General features: G+C 39.5%; 1 protein-coding gene across 2 annotated transcripts in view; it reads left to right on the top strand.

The window, feature by feature from the left end:
* The first annotated feature begins 5,024 nt into the window (after positions 1-5,024).
* LOC126824058 (collagen alpha-1(XXVI) chain) overlaps positions 5,025-25,909 on the top strand; it is a 47,734-nt gene continuing 26,849 nt past the window's right edge. For both annotated transcript variants that reach the window (XM_050553219.2, XM_050553220.2), the window contains exon 1: positions 5,025-5,373. In XM_050553219.2, the coding sequence (XP_050409176.1) occupies positions 5,279-5,373 (95 nt within the window). In that variant the 5' untranslated portion in view covers positions 5,025-5,278. The remainder of the gene's footprint in view (positions 5,374-25,909) is intronic.

Raw genomic sequence — 25,909 nt, 5'->3', positions numbered from 1 at the left:
CATAATCTAGTTTTTAACTATTATAGCGAGAACTGTCAGCTCTTTATCTAATCTCCCATAATGTATCTTTAAACATTTTAAAAGTAGTTTATAAACAAATGATACTGTTTTTCGTCCCCCTTTCATCATGCTTAGAAATAACATGCTTAGAAATAACATATTATCAATTCTGCCAAGAAATTAAATCTAAATAATGCTATTCGCGCTCCTTTTCCTTCAATCACGAATGATATTTTTGTAACAATTTTGTTTGGAAATGAGAAATAAAATTGGGTTTAACGTCCTATTGTTCTGCACCGACTGGGCTAATGAAGACTGGCATAGGCCATAGGATGTGTTATGAGGGAAATTTGTCCGGAAAGCGGCACTACGGCCTACTGTTATATCGATTCTCCGGGTCATCCGGTTCCCCCCACTGCTAAAGACCCGTACGCGCAAGCTAATTATTGAAATAAAAATTGATCTATATGTTAGTCCAGAAATGACCTAGTTTGTGTCGAGTGGACGTTAAACCCCCCTCTCTCTCTCTTCCTTCATACATGACCTACATTTGTGAATATTTAAAAAATGTACGCATGTCATCCTATCCACGAGAGATAATATTTGATAAGTAAACGGATCTATTAATTTCAAATAAGCGTGGCCCGAGGACAGGGAGTCGCATAAACTTACGGTACAAGTTGAAGAGGCTTGAGATGTTTTGGTTGAGCTCGGGTTTCCGGTCGACAACATGTGTTGAGACCACACGAGGAATAATTAAAGTGAAAATGAACACTAAATAAATAGAAAGTATCTGTTGTGTACGATTATTATAAAACGGTTTTCATTTTCTATTTATCTATAATTATTATGAAAAAGACTTGATCGTTTTAACACCCTTGCGTAACCCTTTTTCTCCCCGTATAATTATTGAGAGAGAGAGAGAGAGAGAGAGAGATGAGGTTTAACGTCCACTCGACACTAGGTCATTTCGGGACAAACATATGGTTTAATTTTATTTCAATAATTCGCTTAGGGGTCTTTAACAGAGGGAGAATACCGGAGAACCGAGAGAAAACCCACGAGGTTGGACAGGCAACCCTAATCCTTGTCATGTACAACCGGGGATTCGAAACCACGCCAGTTGACTCAATGATAGGCCTTATGATACAGCGAGCACGTGCTAACCATTCGGCCATCCACCCCCAGAGAGAGAGAGAGAGGGGGTCACATTTACATATTGGCGTGCACGTAAAAGATCCCTTATCAGTTGGAATCTGATATGAGTGTAAGCCGTAGTGACTCTGTCCGGGCAAAATTTCCCCCATGACACACTGTGCAGTATAGCGAGAGAGACGCAAACTAGATCATTTCGGGACTAACATATGCTTCAATTTCATTTCAATAATTCGCTTGCGCGTAGGTCTCTTTAGAAGTGGAAGGAAACCAGTCAACCTATTCCTATCTATAATCATATGAAAAAGACTAATGGTTTTAACAACTTTGCGTATCCTTTTTGCCTCAAATATATACTTATTTAAACATACATTATGCAAGAGCTAAATCTGCCTACCGCAGGTCTTTCTTTAGGCCTGAAATGTTATCTAAATTATTAATTAGATATTAATTAACTTATCCAGGCTATAATCAACTCTCGATGGCATGGGATTTCTCCGATATTAAATAGATTAGAACAGTTCAGCCATTTGATTTAAGCTAAATATAGTTAGCTTCGAACAACCAGTACGGTGGTTGAAATTATTGCACACGTCTTGTCAAACCTATCTTCGCTCGCAATAGAGTAATTTGAATGAAATTTTCAAATTATTCATTTTACATTATCTATTTTCGAACTATTATAGCAAGAATGGCTAGCTCTTTATCTAAATCTTACATAATGTATCTTTAAAGGCTCAATACCACTCTTGTTGTAACTGAATAATATGTCCCAATCTTTATTCTGGTCAACAAATTGTACTATTTTAGAATATTTCAATTAATTGATGATACAAATTTCATCTTAACACACCTTATTTAAAAATTTTGAAAAATTCAACATAATGGTTTGAAACGTCTAACGTAAACCTAGTACTTAGATAGAGATATTATTTATTTTCTGGAGCTTTCAAGCCAGCAAGAGTGTTATTGTCCCTTTAAAGGACTATTGTAAGACTGTTATTTGATTTAAAATAATCGCATCGTTAAATTCCGATACGCGTTGCAATATATTGTAAATAAGATCGCAAGAGAAAAAAAACAACCCTACTTTTCATACATCACGCTTCCATAGAAACAATTTGTGGAATTTTGCAAATGAAATTTAGAAATTTGAATGCCGTTACTGCCGATGATAGAACGTGTGTTTTAATGCAAATGGAATAAGTTTATATTTCGAAGGAAAATCCGTGACAGTGATTGTTATCTCATATAACTGTGTTAGTTTTGTTGTTAGGTTTCCAGTCGCTAAATGCCACTAAAGGATTAAAGTCTGACATATTATATCATTCCAAACTTTCTCTGGTGAAGTGATTTGTGGTATAACTATGACCGGATTGTCGAATTGTACTAATTGTATTTGAAATAAAATCTATGCTGTATATTTAATTATTTCCTGTATTTGATCAATGTTAAAAGTGTCCAATTAACACGTATGATTCATTTGATATTACAATTAGTTTTAAACCTACATTATGACGTCACATTAATAATGACGTCATTGTAATAATCATTTTAAACATACATTATGCAAGAGCTAAATCTGCCTATTGTAGGTCTTTCTTTAGGCCTGAAATGTTATCAAAATTATTAATTAGACATTAATTAAGTTATCCAGGCCATAATCAACTCTCGATGGCATAGGATTTCTCCGATATTAAATAGATTAGAATAATTCATCCATATTTAGATTTGAGCTACAAATGGAGGAGCGAGACTTAGCTTCGAACAACCAGTACGGTGGTTGAAATTATTGCAAACATCTGGTCAAACCTTCAAAGGCTAATATCTTCGCTCGCAATAGAGTAATTTGAATGAAATTTTCAAATTATTCATTTTACTTTGTCTATTTTCGAACTATCATAGCAAGAATGGCTAGCTCTTTATCTAAATCTTACATAATGTATCTTTTAGAAAGCACGCTGTAAACTTCGTAGGCGCAATTATAGCCCATTTGGTGAAGACCTGCCATTAAGGACCATTCCTAACCTTTAATTCATTCCATAGTTCATTTTAGTTCATCAGTGATGTAGGGCGGAGGGCTTGAAGGGGATAGCTGTCTAGTCGTTCGGACGGGACAAAGAACGAGGTCCCGTGTACTCATTGGCGTGCACGTAAAAGATCCCTTGGCAGTTGGAATTCAATATAAGAGTAGGCCATAGTGCCGCTGTCCGGGCAAAATTTCCCTCATAGCAAACTGCATGTTTTCATTAGCCCAGTCGGAGCAGAACAGTAGGACGTTAAACCCCATTTCATCTTATTTCATCTTAATATGTACGTTTTAAGCTTTGATTTATTCCAAGTCTGTTGCGCAATTTAGTTCATCTTGGTCCAGTAGTAAAAGCCCATACATTAAATTAGTGACGTCGCCATAAACAAGTTCCTTGCCGGCTGAATCTAAGGGTGTGAAATCTAGTAAAGAAAGAGGGAGTGAAGGGGGATATAACGGCCACTTGACACAAACTAGGTCATTTCGGGACTAACATATGGTTCAATTTTATTTCAATAATTCGCCTGCGCGTAGGGGTCTTTAGCAGTGGCAGGAAACCGGAGGACCGAGAGAAAATCCACGAGGTTGAACCGGCGACCATACTCCTTGTCACGTACAGCCGGGGAATCGAAACCATGCTATTTGACTCAATGACAGACTTTATGATACAACGCGCATGCGCTAACCATTCGGCCCCACCCCCACCAACCTTCGTTTGCATTGGACGAAAGGTCGGGGTAACGTGTACAAGTTGGACTGCATGTAGAAGAACCCTTGGTAGTTTTGGAATTCGACGAAAAATAGTCGCAAGCCCCGCTGTCCGAACAAAATTGCTTTCATCGGGTTTAAACTCCTGCCTTTCTGCAGCAAGACGGACATACGCTATGCGGCACATTTTGCCCGGACAGCGGCGCTACTCTAATTTCGAATGTCAACTGTTCGTGGTTTTTTTAGGCCAATGTATGCACCAGGCTTCGGTTTCGTCGTCCCATCCTAGACTCTGTTCCTTATCAAGGCCTACGTCTTGAACTACCGACAAAGGGGACTCAACACCAAGATCGACGGCATGGACGTCCTGCTCAATGAGCAAGCGTCTACTCACTTAGCCACATTGGCTCCCGATATAATATGATTTTATCCAATATTCACTGCGACACTCCCCTAAGACGCAAACAATTTTATCAAGAGAGAGGGAGAGAAATGGGGTTTAATGTCCACTCGACACAAACTAGGTCATTTCGGCACTAACACATGGTTTAATTTTAGTTCAATAATTCGCTTGCGCGTAGGGGTCTTTAGCAGTGGGAGGAAACCGGAGGACCCGGAGAAAACCCACGAAGTTGGACAGGCGACCCCAATCCTTGTCACGTACAACCGGGGATTCGAATCCATGTCAGTTGACTCAATGACAGGCCTTATGATACAGCGCGCTCGTGCTAACCATTCGGCCATCCAACCCCCCATTAATTTATCAAGAACTCTTAACGAAAGAAAAAATTACATAACCCAAATGATACTGCTGTTTTCAGTGGTTTCGCTTCCCCGGTTGTACGTGACAAGAAATAAGGTTGCCTGTCCAACCTCGTGGGTTTTCTCCGGTTCCTCCGTTTTTATCCCACCGCTTAAGACCCCTACGCGCAATCGAATTATTGAAATAAAATTAAACAATATGAAATGACCTAGTTTGTGTCGAATGGACATTAAACCCCTCCCTCTCTCTCTCTCTCTCTCTCTCTCTCTGCCGCTTTAAACCGCGGTTTTCACATTCGTCACTCTACAGCTGTTTTATAGTAAGTCGTTGTAGTAAAACATATTTTAAATCGAGGTTTCATTACACGGGTTGCTCTCGCTCGCTGTATATGTATATTACTGAACGCGGAGCTCAGTATCTGCCATTCACACGCCAACTTCGGCCTTACAAACTTTTATACATGTCTATACGCTGACCTTAGGTAACCTAATGGTAAGGTTACGTTGAATAATCGCAGGAAAACTTATTTAGAAAAGAAAATGTGTCGGTGAATGGTTATATTTTTTTAGTTAAAGTGTTTGTATGTGTAGATGATATAGACCAACAACTTTAGGCCGTGTATAATGTTTTCTAAGACTTGTAGAGGAAATGAGATAATAGTGTGGTTGATGTTTATTTTTTGTGTGAAATATACACTGGGTTATGATGAATGGAATGGGTAAGTCAATATTTACATAGGTATATACATAGTATATTATATATAAGTATATGTTATGTCTGGGGATAGGTTTATATTATGTCTCGGTGTATGTAATGATATGAGAGGGAGAGAGAGAGAGAGAGAGAAAGAGAGAGAGAGAGAGAGGGAGATGGGGTTTAATGTCCACTCGACACAGACGAGGTTATTTCGGGACAAACATGGTTTTAATTTTATTTCAATAATTCGCTTGCGCGTAGGGATCTTTAGCAGTTGGATAAGCGATCCTACTTCTTGTCACGTACAACCGGGGAATCGAAACCACGCCAGTTGACTCAATGACAGACCTTATGATACAGCGCGCACGTGCTAACCATTCGGCCATCCAACCCCCCATGTAATGATATGGATAAAAGTATACAAAATAAGAAATATTCTTAATACCAATTGATTCGATTTATTGCAGACTTAACGTCCAATACAATAGATATGATATTATGGACAGGTTGCTTTAATTAAATTATTTACACTTAAATTAAAGGGTTGAAAATTGGTAAAAACACAAAAATAAAAAAAAGTCCTTACCTTAAAACACACTTATAAAATCGCTGTCGTGAAAAGAGAGGGTGGGTCTTCTCTCTTAGTCATAATAAAAACAAATTAAAAAAGTTGTCCAGCTGACTGATGTTTGGCGGATAAAAAAAAACCGTGGAGGAAAAGGATCCGCTTGCGTTATGTGATTGGATTAAGATATTAACATACGTACATACGTATATACCTACCATATGTCTGGGTATATGGATGTTTACAATATGTAATCATATGGATAATAACATACAACATTATTAATATTCTTAATACTAATTGGTTTGATTAAGACAATTATAGTAGTAATATTATAAATACTAATTGGTTCGATTAAGACAATGGTCGTAGTAATATTTTTAATACCAATTGGTTCGATTAAGACAATGGTAATAGTAATATTCTTAATACTAATTAGTTCGAGTAATATTATAAATACTAATTGGTTCGATTAAGGCAATGATGGTAGTAATATTCTTAATACTAATTTGTTCGAGTAATATTATAAATACTAATTGGTTTGATTAAGACAACGATATTAGTAATATTCTTAATACTAATTGATTCAATTAAGACAATGATAGTAATATTCTTAATACTAATTGATTCGATTAAGACAATGGTAGTAATATTCTTAATACTAATTGGTTCGATTAAGACAGTAAAATAAGTTCTATTCTTAATACTAATTGGTTCGATTAAGACAGTAAAATAAGTTCTATTCTTAATATTAATTGATTTGATTAAGATAGTGACTCCGAAAGTGTGTGTTCGTTAGAGATGAAATTTAAGGATATTTAAGCCCATGACGTACCAGTTAAACACAAGCGAAGTATTGAAATAAAATTGAACTATATCTTAGTTCCGAAATGACCTAGTTTGTGTCAAGTGGACGTTAAACCCATCTCACTCCTCCACCCCCTCTCTCTCTGTCTGGGTGTCTGTCTCTGTCTCGGTCCCCCCCCCCCTATCTTTCTGTCTCTATCTCTCTCTCTCTCTCTCTCTCTCTCTCTCTCTCGTCTCTCTCTCTCTCTCCGCCAATTCGAATACGATCGACCTGAAACTACTAGACACTGTTCCTTGCACAACTGACGGGGGGTTGCCGAATGGTTAGCACGTGCGCATTGTATCATCAGGTCTGTCTTTGAGTCAACTGGCGTGGTTTCGAATCCCCGGTTGTACGTGACAAGGAGTAGAGTCGGCTGTCCAACCTCGTGAGTTTTCTCCGGATCCTCTGGTTTCCTCCCCCTGCTAAAGACCCCCTACGTGCAAGCGAATTATGGAAATAAAATTGAACCATGTGTTAGTCCCGAAGTGACCTAGTTTGTGTCGAGTGTACGTTAAACCCCATTTCTCTCTCTCCCCTGTTAGATAGCAGGTAAAGTAGGTCAATTTTCAAGGAAACAGACGACTGTTCTCAATCTGAACAACAGATCCACCGTACGGATTGTTCGCTCACTATATTGTTTAGACTGTTCTGTTAATTGAAGGCATTATTTCTCTCCTGCTGCCTTTGAAGTGCATTCCTTAATTCACAGAAATTTGAAAAGCTAGACATTAAAATCAGACAATACACTGGTGTTTACATACAATGTATCAGACATGGGGGAGCCACGTTGGCTCAGAGGGTAGCACGTTGGCTCGCTAACCCATAGGTGGTGTGTTCGATCCCTGCTTTGGCCTAGAATTAAAGTTCATCGGGATCACAGACTTTCACATCCATAATATTATATGGTAAGACCAGATTGCATCTTTTTTTCTTTAAAAATACATTATGCAAGAGCTAAATCTGCCTATTGCAGGTCTTTCTTTAGGCCTGAGATGTTATATAAACTATTAATTAGACATTAATTAACCTATCCAGACCATAATCAACTCTCGATGTCAACGCTAGCCTGCGATAATGGTTGGATTATGATTCGATTTGCTGCATAACTTTCCTTCTCGATTTAACGATTAATTGGATAATCGAGACTATGATTTTTGTCGTACCGACTTTAGTAATGATGACCGAGGCTATGCGGAACTTTCGATCGCTTATTTCTCGGTTCATAGTGGATCAATTTGACTGAAATTTTCAGCAAATTGCCTTTACATTATCTAGTTTTTAACTATTATAGTGAGAACTGCCAACTCGTTATCTAATCTCCAATAATGTATCTTTAAATAGGAATATTGTGGCGAACAATGTTAAAGAATGGGAGCCACGGTGGTTCGGTGTGTAAGACGTCGGGTTGTTTACCTGGCGGTCCCGTATTCGATCCTTACGTTAGCCGAGAAAGTTTATCGGTTTGGTTTTCCTCTGGTCAGTGGTGCAGGACAGGGGGTCAGGCAAGGGACGATGTATAGTCGTTCGGTGTATGTTCGAATGTGCACGTAAAGGAACCACTGAAAGATGGAACTCGAAATAAGAGTATGCCATAGCGCCGTTGTCCCAACTGCATGGCGCATGCCCTTATCCATTAGCCCAGTCGGTGCAGAAAAGTAGGATTTTAGTTAAACTCTTATTCATTTCATTTCACATTCATAGTTTCGGCTAATTCTAAGATAGTAAAATTCATACGGATAATTTGAAAAAGAAAAGATTTAGCGATTTACATTTCAAAATTCCACACCTATAGATTCAGCCAATTTAAGATAACCAGACCCAGACGAATAATTTTAAGTGGAAATCCAGAACAGTAGGACGTTAAACCCCATTTCATTTCATTTGCTTTTATTTAAGTTTTAGTTTTGACAAAAGCTTATATAATTTTGTGAATAAATATACATTTCTATATTTCTTAAAACAAGTATGTTTCTGAAACTAGACAGAAAAATTATCTATTTTATTATTTCCCTTCGGAGACTAATATAGTCGTGTCAATGTAGAGAAATGCAGCCGAAGAGACGTTTCCAAATAAATATATGAGCCTTCACTACCAAAGAAAAGAAAATGAAATGGGGTTTAACATCCTACTGTTACCATACAGTGTGTTATGAGGAATAGTTTGCCCGGACAGCGGCACTACCGCCTACTCCTATATCGAGAGAGAGAGAGAGATAGAGAAAGAGAGAGATGGGGTTTAACGTCCACACGACACAAACTAGGTCATTTCGGGACTAACACTTGGTTCAATTTTATTTCAATAATTCGCTTGCGCGTAGGGGTCTTTAGCAGTGGGGGGAAACCGGAGGAACCGGCGAAAACCCACAAGGTTGGACAGGCGACCCTTCTCCTTGTCACGTACAATCGGGGAATCGAAACTTGGCCATTCTACCAAAGTAAACCAAACTGTTTAACCTTGCATACCTCGTTTAAAATACACCCAGAGAGAAAACCTCTGTTGCCCTTTTTTTTAAAAGAAGAAAATGAATAGGGTTAAAGATTTTTTTTTTATGAAATAGATCATAAAATATATAGGTTTTGTTCGGAGTCATTGATGCGTAACACATCATATCATAGTTCACGCTTTCATAAAGTTATATAGGCCCGACAGATCAGTATAATACTTATACATATTCTACTTAGTAGGTTTACCTGTAACTAGGGTATACCTCCACTGAGAGAGAGAGAGAGAGAGAGAGAGAGGAGGGAGGGGTTTAGACGTCCACTCGACACAAAGCAAGTCATTTTGGGACTAACATGGTTCAATTTATTCAATAATTTGTCTGCGCGTAGGGCTCTTTAGCAGTGGGATCTATTGTCGGACTTATTTGCTAGGTTCTAAGAGTTCGGATGGGACGAAAAACCGAGGTCCCGTGTACGCATTGTCGTGCACGTAAAAGAACCATTGACTGTTGGAAGAGGAGGGCGTAGCGAAGCTGTCCGGGCAAAATTTCCCTCATAGCAGCCCGCATGGTGCATGGTCGTTTTCAGTTATTTCATTACAGAGAGAGTGGGCAGTATTAGTGTAGTATATATAATGTCATTTGGATATACATATCAATGGGAGGTGGGAGGGGGATGGGGTTTAACGTCCACTCGACATCAACTTCACCTTTATTTCAATAATTCGTTTGGTATACTTGAACTGGTATAAGGATGTGAAATGAAATTGAGTTTATGGTTATTTGTTGTACCTCAACCGGGAGCCACGGTGGCTAGGTGGGTAAGGCGCTGGCTCGCTAGCCTGGAGGTCGGGTGTTCGATCCCTGCATTGGCCGAGAAAGTTCATCCCGATTTTCCGACGTGGTTTCCCCTTATCAGTGATGCAGGACGGAGGGCCTGACAAGGACAGCTGTCTAGTCCTTCGGATGAGACGAAAAACCGAGGTCCCGTGTAAACATTGGAATGCACGTAAAAGTCAACTTGGCAGTTGGAATTCGATATAAGAGTAGGCGATAGTGCCGCTGCCCGGGCAAAATTTCCCTCATAGCACACTGTATGGCGTATGCCCGTCATCATTAGCCCAGTATAGGAGCAGAACAGTAGGACATTAAACCCCATTTCATTTCATTGTACCTCAACCGGGATAACGAAGACCGTCATGTGGTATGGTTGGCGGGTTTGGGGGGCTGAGTTTCCGTCTGCTTTAAATCGAATTCCAACTGTCAAGGGATCTTTTACGTACACGGCAATGTGTATACGACATCTCGGTTTATCGTCCAACCCGAAGGACTATAGACACGGGTCCATTGATCTCGATGTCGACCTAGAAAGTTCCGCGGTAGCGGTATTTTTATCCTGTTCCCACTTGTCAGGGGATAGGGGCTGCGTATAGAGACACTTGCAAGGAAACTTCATCGTTCGGATGGGACGAAAACACTGAGATCCTCGATATTTTCAATCCTAGTTTTCCCTTGTCAGTGGGCAGAGACAAAAGCATCTAGACGATCGGACGGTGGACTCATTGACGTGCACTTAATGACGAATTGTAGGCGGAATCGCCGCTGGCCCGTAAAATGTTCTATCATAGCACACCAAATCACTGGGTCTAAATAAATGCTTCAATAATTCATCGGGAGACTGAATAAAATTCCAACATCTTTCAATATCCGAATAGTAGGCGAAATCGCAGCTGTCCGGCGAAATTTTCTATCATAGCACACCGAATCTAAATAATGCTTCAATAGTTCATCGCAAGATTGGATAAAAATCTCATGTCTTTCAAAATCAGAAAGGGGACTTGCCTGGCCGAGTGATTTAACGCGTGTACGTTGTATCATAAGGTCTGTCATTGAGTCAACTGGCATGGTTTCGATTCCCGGTTGTACGTGACAAGGAGTAGGGTAGCCTATCCAATCTCATGGATTTTTTCCAGGCCCACCGGTTCCCCCTCCCCCCAGCTTTAGACCCTTACGCGCAAGCGAAGTATTGAAATTAAAAATTGAACCTTATGTTAGTCCTGAAAAGACCTAGTTTGTGTCAAGTGGACATTAAACCCCATTTGTCTCTATATCTCTCTCGCCACCTATAACCTTTCGATAAAATTATTTGTTTGTTGTTGAGTCAAGAGACGTAGTTTGGATTCCCCGGTTGTACGTGACAAGGAGTAGGATCGCCTGATCATCCTCGTGGGTTTACTCCGGGTCCCCCGGTTTCCTCCCACAGCTAAAGACCCCTTCGTGCCAGCGAATTAATGAAATACAACTGAACCATATGTTAGTCTCTTTCCCCCTCTCTCTCTCTCGCTCTCTCTCTCTCTCTCTCTCTCTCTCTCTCTCAATACCTACAATAAATGGTTCTGTTTAACTGACGGTGGGGGATCACGATGGCTAAGTGGGTAAGACGCTGGTTCGCTTGCCGGGTGGTCGGATGTTCGATCCTGCATTGGCCGAGAAAGTTCATCCAAATTTTCCGACGTGGTTCTCCCTCGTCAGTGATGCATGACGAAGGGCCTGACAAGGACAGCTGTGTAGTCGTTAGGATGGGACGAAAAACCGAGGTCTCGTGTACACATTGGCGTGCACGTAAAAGATCCCTTGAAGTTTGAATTCGATTTAAGAGTAGGCCGTAGTGCCGCTGTCCGGGCAAAATTTCCCTCATAGCACACTGTATGGCGTTTGCCCGTCTTCATTAGCCCAGTTCGGAGCAGAACAGTAGGACGTTAAACCCCATTTCATTTCATTTCATTTTCATTTTGTAACTGACGGTAAGTCTGCAACCTCACAAAGCGTTACGTATCTGAATAACAAAAATAACCACAAAACAGACCAAGTACAGAGTGATGATGTATCAAAAACACGTGAAATTATTTAGTATTGAGGCACTTAACATTCCTATACCACTGTCTGAGATGAAAAACGAAAGAAAGATATCCTCCTGTCTGAAAAAATAATCAGTGTATACGCGTCTACGACCGTAAGTTAGCTCACTATAACGATGATCTGAAAACCTTTATCCCTAGCGGTATTTCTGTGTATAAGTAAGAAAGTACATAGGTTAAATGTATGTATAATTACAGTAGGTTTTTACCCCCTGTGAAGATTAGAGTCTGTTTGTATTATGTTGTAGATAAGATGTATCAATTAACAGTTAGTCTGTTTCCCTCCTGGAAGTCTGTACAATATCGTATAATCCTCATGTGGTTTTATAATCGTGACGTAACATGAAATGAAATGGCTCCCTAATTAAAGATACATTATGGGAGATAAGATAAAGAGATGGCAGTTCTCGCTATAATAGTTAAAAACTAGATAGTGTAAAGGTAATTTGCTAAAAATTTCAGTCAAATTGATCCACTATGAGCCGAGAAAGAAGCGGGTGAAATTTTTGCATAGTCTCGGTCATCATTACTAAAATCATTAATATAAACAGCATAGTCTCGATTATCTATTTTTTCTGATTTAATTATCAATAGCCGTTAGCGGCATATAGGAATCTAATCCAGCCAACATCGAAGGCTAGCCTTGACATCGAGAGTTTATTATGGTCTGGATAAGTTAATTAATGTCTAATTGATAATTTAGATAACATTTCAGGACTAAAGAAAGACTTGTAATAAGCAGTTTTTGCTCTTGCATAATGCATCTTTAAACATATATTATGCAAGAGCTAAATCTGTCTATTGCATTTCTTTCTTCAGGCCAGAAATGTTATCTAAATTAGATATGAATTAACTTATCCAGGCCATAATCAACTCTCGATGACATTGGATTTCTCCGATATTAAATAGATCAGAACAGTTCAGCCATATTTTGCTTCAAGCTAAAACTGGAGGAGCGAGACTTAGCTTCGAACAACCAGTACGATGGTTGAAATTATTGCACACGTCTTGTCAAACCTTCAAAGGCTAATATCTTCGATCGCAATAGAGAAATTTGAATGAAATTTTCAAATTATTCATTTTAAATTATCTATTTTCGAACTAATATAGCAAGAATGACTAGCTCTTTATCTAAATCTTACATAATGTATTTTTAATAGTTTAGATAACATTTAAGGCCCAAAGAAAGACCAGGCCCCAAGTTCACAAAGCATTCTCAGACTTAAGTTGAGAATTTACTCAAAATTATTCTCCTTATTTTAACTGAGATATAGACCTTTTATGAAACGTTTGTTGTTTTAATGTATCAAATACATCAATAAGAAACTATGTGCAAAGTTTTGTGTTTCTGGATCAAAGATATTTTTCATAATTAGTGATTGAAAGTTGAGTAAATTCTCAACTTAAGTCTGAGAATGCTTTGTGAACTTGGGGCCTGCAATAGACAGATTTAGCTCTTGCATAATGTATGTTTAATATGATTAATACAATGACGTCATTATTAATGTGACGTCATAATGTATGTTTAAGGTCTAATATATATAAAGAAAGACCTGCGATAGACAAATTTACATCTTGCGTGTTTAAATGGTGTACTGTTTGTTTTTTTCACTGCCACCCGGTATATCGTCTACAGCGATTACCGAATGTTGCGAAAATTTTAAATTCATCATATTATGACCACTAGAAACATATTCTTTGAAAATAAATATGATTTTAAAATTTGTACTGCAATAGTCAGATTTAGTTCGTTCGTTCTTTCCTGGAGATTTACGTCCACTACCAAAGGTGATATCGTAGACAAGAAAGGCAAATGTTGACATTAGTGTTTAAAGTCCACTTTCACCGAAGGTGATATCGCAGACAAGTTGTCTTTATTTTCATTTTTATTATCTTAGCGCACGCTCGCATGGGTCTTTCATGTGGGAGGTAACCGGAGTACCCGGAGTAAACCCACGCGGTTGAGAAGGCGTCCCTATCTCCAAGCCACATACGCTCACACCAGTGATCGAAACCACAGCCGCAAGCCACAGGTGACCGGACAGCTAGAGGTCGAAGCGCGACACTCTAGACCATGTGATCCCAATTGAGTACTCACTGGTGTCTACTAATAAGTTCATAGCTTTGTTTTTCTTTATTTAGTTTGAGTCATTCTATGTCTCTATAACTATTCTCTGTCTACGGCTGTGTTTATATTTTGCTAAATTCAATTATTGTTCATATATATTTAGCCAGGTGTGCCGCTATTTTTTCATGTGTTCTAAGGTGTGCCGTCGGCAATAAAAGGTTGAGAACCACTGCTCTAGACCACTAGCCCCCCCTTCCTCCAGGCAGATTTAGCATAATGCATCTTTAATATATACGATTAACAGGTGCGCGATCTTTATACTTCTTTAGTGTTTATATATAAGTGTGACTTACGTCTATACATGTGGTGAAATACAATCTAACAATAGTATTAGAGGATTACTCCGGATTAACACCGGATTTCTGCACGAACAGATAGTTAACCCTTGACACTGTCTGCATACAGAATTTAGGAGGTGTAAACGAAGACATTTCACACTTATTGGTGTCAGGTAGGGGTTAACGACCCAACGGTATTTTCTTGTCTGAAAAATTTGAAAATTTTAGATTAGGGGATTTAAAAGCTTTATCCCTAATAGAAAATAATCTGTTTGTTTTAGTAATAGAGACAGGTATATGAGGTTGTTTTAGGACTAATGTTTAAGGTAAAGATTCCAGTTCTTGAGGTATTCATTATTAAAATGAATGTAGCGCCTACTGTACTTTTCAGAACAAAGGATATAAGGTGTTGCAGAGGTTCTATTAGGTATCAAGTGTTCTAGTAATATTGGCGAAATGAAATGAAATGAAATGGGGTTTAACGTCCTACTGTTCTGCTCCTAACCTGGGCTAATGAAGACGGGCATACGCCATACATTGTGCTATGAGGGAAATTTTGCCCGGGCAGCGGCGCTACGGCCTACTCTTATATCGAATTCCAACTGCCAAGGGATCTTTACGTGCACGCCAATGTGTACACGGGACCTCGGTTTTTCGTCCCATCCGAACGACTAGACAGCTGTCCTTGTCAGGCCCTCTTTATCCTGCATCACTGACAAGGGGAAACCACACTGGGAAATCTGAATGAACTTTCTCGGCCAATGCAGGGGTCGAACACCCGACCACGTGATCCCATAATATTGGTATCAAGAGTTCAAGTAATAATGGTACCAGGTGTTCTATTTTGGTGTTCTAGTAATAATGGTATCAGGTGTTATAGAAAGAGTGATATCAGCTGTTCTACTAGTAATAATGGTATCAGGTGTTATATTAAGTATCAGGTGTTATATTAAGTATCAGGTGTTATATTAGGTTTCAGGTGTTCTACTAGTAATACTGGCATCAGGTGTCCTATTAGGTATTGGGTGTTCTAATAATACCGGTATCATGTGTTATAGAAAGAGTGGTATAGCATGTATCATGTGTTCTAGTAATAATGGTATCATGTGTTATAGTAAGAGTGGTTGGTATAGGATGTTCTATTGGGTATTGGGGGTTATAGTAATAATGGTATCACGTGTTATAGTAATAATGGTATCATGTGTTATAGAAAGAGTGGTATATGATGTTCTATTGGGTACTGAGTGTTATTTTGATAATGGTATCATGACTTCTAGTAAGAGTGGTAATAAGATAGTGTTATTAACACACTGGATGGTCTACAACGACTTGATTCTATTGTACCGTCGACAACATTTTTTTAAAGTGACGTGTTGTGTAAAGTGTTGCAGTAAAGTGTTGCATCATGTGTTTTAGAAACGGCATGTCAGGTTTTACAGTATATAATTATGCATGTCAGTTTTATTCGAGATATCTCATCCGGATTTCCGCTCGTCAGACTCGAGGGCCCTGGAAGGAAAAAACGTCTAGTCGGTAGGATAGTACAAAATCCGAGGTTCCTCCAGGAGGTTCCCATTGTCCAGTTAATGATTGTAGAACAGCTGCCTTGTAAATCTTACTTTTCATCCTTTTCCAGTGGACCGTCGGTGAGTAAGACGTTGACTCGCTAATCGGGAGGTTCCGTGTTCGACCCCGGTGTTGGCCGAGAAAGTACACTGTATGGCGTATGCCCGTCTTCATTAGCCAAGTCGGAGCAGAACAGTAGGACGTTAAACCACATTGCATTTCATTTCAGTAGCCGACCTGACTAATACCGCGTTCAACAAGACTGTTGTACTAGTGGTGGCGGGGATGACCGAATGGTTAGCACGTGCGCGCTGTATCATAAGGTCTGTCATTGAGTCAACTGACGTGGTTTCGATTCCCAGTTTGGACGTGACAAGGAGGAGGGTCGTCTGTCCAACCTCGTGTGTTTTCTCCGTTCTCTCCAGAATAAAATTGAGCCATATGTTAGTCCCGATATTACCTAGTTTGTGTCGAGTGGAGGTTAAACCCCATTTCTCTCTCTCTCTCTCTCTCATTGAGTCAACTGGTGTTGTTTCGATTCCGCGGTTGCACGTGACAAGGAGTAGGGTCGCCTGTCCAAACTCGTGGGTTTTCTCTGGGTCCTCCGGTTTCCTCCCACTGAACTAAAATTGAACCATATATTAGTCCCGAAATGACATAGTTTGTGTCGAGTGGACGTTAAATCCCCCCTCTCTCTCTCCCTCTCTCTTCCTCTCTCTCTCTCCCCTCTCTCTCCCCTCTCTCTCTCTCCCCCTCTCTCTCTCTCTCCCCTCTCTCTCTCTCCTCTCCCTCTCTCTCCCTCCCTCTCTCTCTCTCTCTCCCTCTCTCTCTCTCCCTCTCTCTCTCCCTCTCTCTCCCTCCCTCTCTCTCCCCCTCTCTCTCTCCCACTCCCCCTCTCTCTCTCTCTCTCTCTCTCTGTTGTACTAGACTACAGTATTCTGTAGTTGATTATGAATGAATCGTTACAGATGTAATTTATTATGAGAATTAAGTAGTTAGTTATGGATATCATTATACTAATTGTTTTTGAGTATAAGTACCCTGTGTTATATATATGGGCCAGTACTAGTAATCCTGATCACTTACTTCCTGCTAGTGCCACCTTCCGGATATATAATCTTTCAACATCCTTTTATGTCCTTATTACACTTGTTAAAAATTTTAAAAAAAATCAATTGTATTTTTTAGAGTTTTGTCGAAAGAAACAATTTAAAGAAAGGAAATAAAAAATGATACTTTAGGAACATTAAGTGCTACATAAAAATGAAATGAAATGCACCGACTGGACTATTAAAGACGTACGCCATACAGTGTGCTATGAGTGAAATTTTGCCCGGACAACGACGCTATGGCCGACTATTACATCGAATTTCAACTGTAAAGGGCTCATTTACGTGCCCGCCAACATGTACACGGAAACTTGGTGATGCGTCCCATCCAAACGACAGGCCCTCCGTCCTGCATCACTGACAAGGAGGAGGAGGGGGGGGGGGATACGCCGAAAGATCGTGAGGAACTTTATCGGAATATACCGGGATCCAATCTGGGACCTCCAGCTTAGTGGGGAGTTACGGTGGCTCAGTTAGTAGGGCGTGAGCTCGCTAACCTGGAGGCCCCGTGTTCGATCCTGGCTTTAGCCGAGATGTTCATAGGGATTTTCCGGCGTGGTTCCCCCTTGTCTTGGTTTCGATTCCTGGTTGGGCGTGACAAGGAGTAGGGTCGCCTGTCCAACCTGGTGGGTTTTCTCCGGATCCTCCGGTTTCCTCCCATTAGCCAAACTCTCTCTCTTTCCCCCTCCCTCTGTCTGTCTGTCTGTCTGTCTCTCTCTCTCTCTCTCTCTCTCACACTCTCTCTCTCTCTCTCTCGCTAATGTTCCAGTCCCCTGGAATTGAAAATTCCCGTGCTCACAAGTTCCAGGGATTATGAAAAAAAATAACCCTAGAGCGTGGATAATACGTACCCTAAACAACCGTTTGAAATTAGGCGAAATGCATTATAAACGCATAACAATTTTAACAAACAAAATCTTGTGACTCCCTTTAAATGGATTTCGGTCATTATAAAGAATAAATAGTTTTACATCAAAGAATGTTTAGTTAAATTTTAATAGAGAGTACATTAACCACCCAGGACTTATTAGCCTCTAACATTTAAACCTTGGGTGATAAATAGACGCTTTCAATTCTATATTTTATTCACAGGAGAAGCCAAATGAATAATATTAAAATTACTGAATTGGTTTTATTTCTGGAATGCGAGAGAGAGAGAGAGGGGGGGGGGGGTAACGTCCACTCGATACAAACTAGACCCTTTCGAAACTAACAAATTCCTATATAGAAGACGCAAAATGCATAACATTGAATCTACTAAAATGCATTTATTTCTGGAGAGAGAGAGAGAGAGAGAGAGAGACACACACACACACACACACACACACACACACACATAAACTAGAAACCGGACGACCCGGTGAAAACCCACGAGGCTGGAAGGCGACCCTACTCACGTACAAGTGGGGAATCGAAACCACGCCACTTGGCTAATTGAACCATTCGGCCACCCACCAAACCCCTCAGGAATGTGGGACGATTGTATTTTATGTTTAGAATTTAAGTGCTGGTCGAGCAGATGGGAATCGTCATGATATAACGGAGCCACGGTGACTCAGTGAGTATGGCACTATCTCACTAATCAGAGGGTGCCGGTTCGATCCGGGTGATGTCCGAGAATGTTCCTTAGCATATGTCAGCTTGTTTTCCCCTTGTCAATTGATGATGTTGGAGGTTTTGATAAGGAAAAGGCGTGGTTCTGGGGGTTGATAACCCGACTTCCCGTGTTTGGACAGCTGTCTAGTCTTTCGGATAGTACGAAAAACCGAGGTACCGTTTACACACTGGCCATAATTCCCCTGCCCCTCATAGCACACTGTATGACGTATGCCCGTCTTCATTAGCCCAGTTCGGAGCAGAGCAGTAGGACGTTAAACCCCATTTCATTTCATTTAATTTCAAACCCCCATATCATAATTCTATCGCTATTGCCTTCGACTGGAGGGCAATAAACCCGTGGGAATATGAAAATGTTAAAATTTTCTTCAATTTGTTATTATTAAATATAAATATTAATCTAGATAACTAGTAAAAATACGTCTACATATATAAATACACACAGTCGTTTACGCTGTAATAATTGGAGACATATGTGTATTGCTATAAAAAACACCGTCACCAGAAATCTCTTCGAGCCACAGCGAATTTTTAAAATGCAAACTGCAATTTTATTACAGGAATTTTTTAATGGTGCTGCTGTCTTTGGCGGCCCTAGGACAATTCGTCTCTGAACAATTCGTCCCCAGATAATTCGTCGCAAGACAATTCGTACCCGAGGACAATTAGTCCTCGGGGGAATTCGTCCCCGAACTAGGACTAGTCGTCGCCTATGGCTATTATTCGTCCACGGACAATTCGCCTCATGGACAATTATCTGGGGACGAATAGTCCTAGGGGACAAATTGTCCGGGGACGAATTTCCTGTTGACGAATTATCCAGGAACGAATAGTCCCAGGGGACGAATTGTCCGATAACGAGGTGTCAGGGGACAAGTTGTCCCGCATACCCGTCTGTGACACATTAATCTTCGAAGAATAAATACGGTTTCTATTCGTCATAATATGATGAATATAAAATTTTCGCAACATTCGGTAATCGCTGTAGACGATATACAGGGTTGCTCTGAAAAAACAACCCAGTACACCATTTAAACACGTAAGATGTAAATAATCTGCCTATTGCAGGTCTTTCTTTAGGCCTTAAACATAAATTATGCAAGAGCTAAATCTGTCTATTGCAGGCCTTTCTTTGGGCCTTAAATGTTAGACATTAATTAACTTATCCAGACTATAATCAACTCTCGATGCCATCGGATGCCTGCGATGATTTTCAAAATAGTCTCTTTACATTATCTATTTTTTAAAACTATTTTAGCGAGATGTACCAGCTCTTTATCTAATCTTACCTAATGCCGCTTTAAAGTGGAATAAGGGGATCACGTGGCTAAGTGGGTAAGACGCTAGCTCGCTAGCCTGGAGGTTGGGTGTTCGATCCCTGCATTGGCCGAGAAAGTTCATCCAGATTTTCCGGCGTGGTTCTCCCTTGTCAGTGATGCAGGAGGGAGGGGCTGACAAGGAAAGCTGTCTAGTCGTTCGGATGGGACGAAAAACCGAGGTCCCGTGTACACATTGGCGTGCACGTAAAAGATCCCTTGGCAGTTGGAATTCGATATAAGAGTAGGCCGTAGTGCCGCTGTCCGGGCAAAATTTCCCTCATAGCACACTGTATGGCGTATGCCCGTCTTCATTAGCCCAGGTTAGGAGCAGAACAGTAGGACGTTAAACCCCATTTCATTTCATTTCATTTCATTTCAAAGTGGAATAATCCCAAAAGTATTGTACCTAAATCAATACTATTTCACATGTCGTACAATATGGATGTTTGACATCTTCACTCTAAATTGTAGGTCCACCGCTCAAACCATTCCACTTTAGATAGGGTTCTCGTTTCTTGCCTGGGCCACCCGATATATAGATGTAAACTGAACCATGTGTTAGTCCTGAAATGACCTAGTTTGTGCCGAATGGATTGAATACACAATATAAAGTAGAATAATTCCAAAAGAATTGAACCTATATTATTGATAATTCACATGTCGTACAATATGAATGTTTGATAACTTCACTCTAAATTGTAGGTCCACTGCTCAAATAATGTGAACATAGTACGAGTTATAAGAAAGAATGTCAAATTATGTTTTATCGGGTTAAGATAAGAAATCACTTATTTGCTTGAAAGAAATGAATAATATACTCTTTTGCTCTAATACCCATCAATGTCTAGTCGTGCGTATGAGACAAACACATCGGCAACTCTAAAATGAGATAAACTTTTGACATAACATTTATGGCGGGTAGTCTGGGGTCTTTACATTCCCTAAACGAGGCGTAACAAATTCGAGACGTTCAACTCTCTTTCATATTTTTTTCAGCTCTTTGTGGTTGTATATATTAAGATCATCGAGAGAGAGGGAGAGAGAGAGAGAGAGAGAGAGAGAGAGGGGGGACAAATGGGGTTTAACGTCCACTCGACACAAACAAGGTCATTTCGGGACTACCGTATGGTTTAATTTTATTTCAATAATTCTCTTGCGCGTGGGGGTCTTTAGCAGTGGGAGGAAACCGGAGGACCCGGAGAAAACCCACAAGGTTGGACAGGCGACCCTTCTCCTTGTCATGTACAACCGGGGATTCGAAACCACGCCAGTTGACTCAATGACAGGCTTTATGATACAGCGCGCATGTGCTAACCATTCGGCCCTCCAACCCCCCCAAGATCATCGAAATACTAAAAAAAAAAAAAAAAAAAAAAAAAAATTATAGGTGGCGGATTTAAAGTAGCTAAGTCAATATCACCCAAAATCTTCGACATTGAAACCACGCGAATTATTTGTCAATTTAAGTCAACATTGATGTTTGTTATCATACTGGCTTCTGATATCCAATATTTAAGACAAAATAAACATTTTACCACTGGTACACGAATGCGTTTCAGCGCCATTTGTAACAAGGTACTCGAAGAACGTGGCTAGACATATTCCCCAGGTTATGTCTAGAGAGCATGCGCAATAAATACTACCATTGTAGACTGGAATAACCAGACGCTAGAGATTGCCATTCGATCGAGACTAACTTGTCGCGTATTTCGCCGAACATAACTGATTTTGAATTAGAGTAAAAACAGAAACGATTGAATGTAAATCAGTTTATATACATTCATATTACGTTATTATACGTATTGCGACTCATTTGTGTCCAATTCTAAGTGCCTATTATTAGCGATTTAGCCCATTTACCATTGAACTCAATGCGGAGAGCAATACTAGCACTGATGGAGTCTATACGTATATTCAAACGACTTCTACAACCCAGCCGTTAATATGTCAACTAAAACCTGCAAAGTTTTCTAAACCTGTCGACGTCTTCAAAGTTCAAGACTGGCGACAAGATGAAAACCACACGAAGATCGCATTCCGGAGTAACTACACTAATATAAGTTCCATATTGTAATTGATAAAGTAATGTTTACATTTGGAATTCCCATTTTTGAAATTCTCACATGCACATCTGTTGCTCATTTCACTGAAATGGTGTTTAAAAATACAGCAAAGAGTCTGAGATCGGGACTATTTTCACAATTTGGCTACGGTATGGTAGATAATAATTGTTTTAAATGAAATATTTGACGACTTATCCACAATCTGGTAGCTTAAAGTAGCTAAGCCTCTAACTCAATATCATCCACAGTCTTCGACATTGAAAACACGAATAATTTGTCAATTTAAATCAACATTGGTCTTGTGATCTTACAGGAAAATATGGCTCCTGATATCCAATATTCAAGACAAAATAAACATTTTACCATTGGTACACGAATCGTGTATCATAATTCGTTTCAGCGCCATTTGGAACAAGGGACTCAAAGAACGAGGCTAGAGATATTCCACAAGTTATGTCAAATAGTGACGCTATATTCTTATCTGGAGAGCATGCGCAATAAGTACCATCCGTGTAGACTGGAATAACCAGACGTTGAAATAGGCCATTCGATTGAGACTTCTGGCCTATTTTACCGAACATAATAACTAATTTGAAATTAGAGTAAAATGGGAACTATTGAATGTAAATCAGTTTATATACATTCATATTACATTATTATATGCGTGCGTTGCGACTCATTTGCGTCAACTTCTAGGTCCCAAATATTAGCGATTTACCTCCTTTAAATTGAGAGGCAAAATGTCCCTCATACAGAATGGTGTATGCCCATCTTCATTATCCCAGTCGGTGCAGAAATGTTGGATGGCAAACCCAATTTTATTTCATTTGATTTTAACGTTTTGGGTTTTTTCTCATTAAAAAAAATGACAATATGGTTGTTGTTTGGATTACAGGGCTGGGCTGTAAAATTATAATTAGAAAATTGTTGCGCCAGCAGGATAATTTGAAAAGGCCAATGGGTGTACATTTTTACCTATATTTAATTTGGTTTTTATAGCAGTAGATTTAAAGGGGCAACAAGCAAGGTGGTCGAAAATTAATGGGGTGAAAAGAGTTAAATCTTTATTCTTTGGTACCTAGAAATGAGAGAAAGAGAGAGAAGGAAATGAAATGGGGTTTAACGTCCTACTGTTCTGCTCGGAACTGGGCTAATGAAGACGGGCATACGCCATACAGGGTGCTACGAGGGAAATTTTGCCCGGACAGCGGCACTATGGCCAATGTGTACACGTAAAAGATTCCTTGACAGATAGAGAGCGAGAGACGGAGTTTAACGTCCACTCGACACAAACTAGGTCATTTTGGGACTAACATATGGTGTAATTTTATTTCAATAATTCGCTTGCGCATATAGGGGTCTTTAGAAGTGGGAGGAAACCGGAGGACCCGGAGAACCCGGAGAAAAAAAACAAGATTGGACAGGCGACCCTACTCCTTGTCAATAACAACCCATAAGTTTATTGAGATTTCTCAGTGGTGCAGAGCAGGGATTCTGGCAAGGGACAACGTATAGTCGTTCGGATGACACGAAAAACCGAGGTCCCGTACACATTGGCGTACACGTAAAAGATCCCTTGACAGTTGGAATTCGATGTAAGTGCAGGCCGTAGTGCCGCTGTCTGGGCAAAATTTCCCTCATATCACACTGCATGTATGGCGTATGCCCGTCTTCATTAGCCCAGTTCGGAGCAAAACAGTAGGACGTTAAACTCCATTTCATTTCATTTCATTTCTATATTAGGCTCCTTTAATATTAAATAGTTTAATAGCAGTTAGTGCTAATTTACAAATTGTATACAAGTAAATTGTCCGTGTTTAAAATACCGTACTGTCTTTTTATACACGGCCATTCTCAAGGTATCGTATAACTTGACACGTGCAAAAAATACCCCACAACAAATACAACTTCGCTTTTATAAATGGTAAAAAGGTGTTATTTTAATTCTCGGCTCCGGTTATCAAGTATAAAAGAAAGAGTCGAGACTTTATTTTGAAAAGACTGAACAATCTGATCTATGACGTCGATATATTATCCAGTGACACATGTAAAGCAGAGAGCTTTAATTTACTCAAAAAAACAAACAACCCACTAATTATGTTTCGTTCAATTTCTGTTCTGCGCATGGGAGCGCTGTGGGTAACAGGTATATCAGTTTCATGCCTTGTAATTTTCTCTGTGATGTTGATTTTTTTAAAACTTCTATAACGTGTAATTTAAACATTATTGATGTCTGCGTGTTTTGAAGACAACACAAAATTAAAGAGTCAAATACCCGAAATAAAAAAAAAATAAAAAATTTTTGGAGTATAAAAACACAACAAACGGAAAAATAAATTTGATTAAAATACAGGGGCCTGTTTCACGAAATTTTAACTAAGATAAAATCCAAATTTTAATAATTTGATTGGATAATATTAGATTGATTTTAGTGCTTAGCCAATCAAAATTGAAGTGTATACTAAAATTTTGGATTTTATCTTTAGTTAAAATTTCGTGAAACAGGGCCCAGATCTATATTTTGTTTTCTTTTTTTATACTTTCGATGGCCTGCACTACACGAAGATCTGACCAGTTGTAGTGGGAGGTCGCGTCGGGGGTCAGTAGAGCGGCTTTGGCCCTATGACGTCAGACATTTTATTAACTAATCAGCGTTGATGTTTCTAGTAAGACTAGGATACCCACAGTTTCGTGCATCGCACGCCAAGAACTCGCTGCAACAGACCATTTCATTGGCTAATCCCTCACGTAATCCAGAACGCGGGTTATATAACAACTCTTCCAGATCCTAGTGTAGTAAAACAAAATTGTAAACTATAAAAAAACGAAAAGTAATAGGATCTGTGTTTTAATCAGTTAGACAGAAAAATATAATCAAACACATCGACAAAAAACATTAATCAAATCGATCATTTTGAACTTGGGTTATTGACGTTTGAAACCTACATTAGTTTGAATTGATATGGTTAATTTCCGTTAATTGACAGAGTTAAAATGATCCGGGAATTTGTCAACATTTGGTATAAATATCCCGTACCGCAAGAGTCTATATTTAGGAGATAAACACCTTCTGTTTCGTATTTAGAGGGGTGTTATTGTCCAATAGACATGTCCTGATATCACTAGGACCCAAGACGCGTTTATAGACATTGTAACATGCTATTTTAGCATTTTGAAAGAAATTCACTAAAACAGAGGGGTGTTATTGTCCAATCGACAGTGTCTAATTGACCAATCAAAATGCAAGATTCACCCTTAAGCATGTTACAATGATCAGTCATGTTTGTCACGTGACTTGTTTGAAATACAACTTGTATTTGTTCTTAGTCGCTGTCCATTTCCCATAAATATTGACGCCTAAATAAATTCTTGGATTATCCCGTGCCAACTCCATTTTTCACATTTTAACCACAGAGTCTACTGGATGTTTAAGTCTACCACTGGTCTCACAACCTCTATCCATTCGATCAACACATAAGAAGTTGTCTTTACGTCACTTCCAGTTAGTGACACCGAGGTCGTTTGGAATTCGACGAAGAGTATCTGAAACGCCTCTGTCCGGGAAAAGTGTCCCTATTTGAACATTCTTGGTACTGGACACTTGTCCATAGTTTCGTAGGACTTGTTATGCCCAATTTTTGAAGTCTTGTCTTATCGTAAAGATGTTGAAATAAAATTAAACCATATGTTAGTCCCGAAATGAC

The sequence above is a fragment of the Patella vulgata genome, chromosome 6, assembly GCF_932274485.2.
Source record: "Patella vulgata chromosome 6, xgPatVulg1.2, whole genome shotgun sequence".
Taxonomy (NCBI): domain Eukaryota; kingdom Metazoa; phylum Mollusca; class Gastropoda; family Patellidae; genus Patella; species Patella vulgata.
The sequence above is the reverse complement of the archived record's forward strand: the minus strand, read 5'-3'. Positions and strand labels throughout refer to the sequence as shown.